Raw genomic sequence first — 352 nt, 5'->3', positions numbered from 1 at the left:
AGGACTACCATGCCAAACAGCAGCTTGCTTCCTTAAGTTCATCTGGCTGTGGCAGGTGCCACGGTGGCATGGTGTGGCTGTGACGCCCTCCCTTTTCCCCACTGCAGGACCCACTCAAACCAGGATGACACCTCCTCAGAGCTGCAGAGAGGAGCTCCCTCGGATGGGGGGGAGCAGCCGGCTGCCTCTGCTTTCCAAGGCAGGCAAGCCTTGGCCAGGTACTGTGTGTTCCACCAGCCTGGGGTGAGCCTGAGCCTTTTGTGCCTGGCTTTGACACCGGGGACTTGTGTGGGGTCAGGATCCTCTCCTGCTGCAGGGACCAGCATCTGTGAATGTTGCTCTGCGTGTCCTG

General features: G+C 60.2%; 1 protein-coding gene across 1 annotated transcript in view; it reads left to right on the top strand.

Annotated features, from left to right (window-relative positions):
- CNGA2 (cyclic nucleotide gated channel subunit alpha 2) overlaps positions 1-352 on the top strand; it is a 6,272-nt gene that overhangs the window by 221 nt on the left and 5,699 nt on the right. Inside the window, exon 2 of the mRNA XM_010173183.1 lies at positions 108-218. Within this exon, the coding sequence (XP_010171485.1) occupies positions 108-218 (111 nt within the window). The remainder of the gene's footprint in view (positions 1-107; positions 219-352) is intronic.

This window comes from Antrostomus carolinensis, unplaced genomic scaffold (assembly GCF_000700745.2).
Source record: "Antrostomus carolinensis isolate BGI_N321 unplaced genomic scaffold, ASM70074v2 scaffold26548, whole genome shotgun sequence".
Classification (NCBI taxonomy): Eukaryota; Metazoa; Chordata; class Aves; order Caprimulgiformes; family Caprimulgidae; genus Antrostomus; species Antrostomus carolinensis.
The sequence above is the reverse complement of the archived record's forward strand: the minus strand, read 5'-3'. Positions and strand labels throughout refer to the sequence as shown.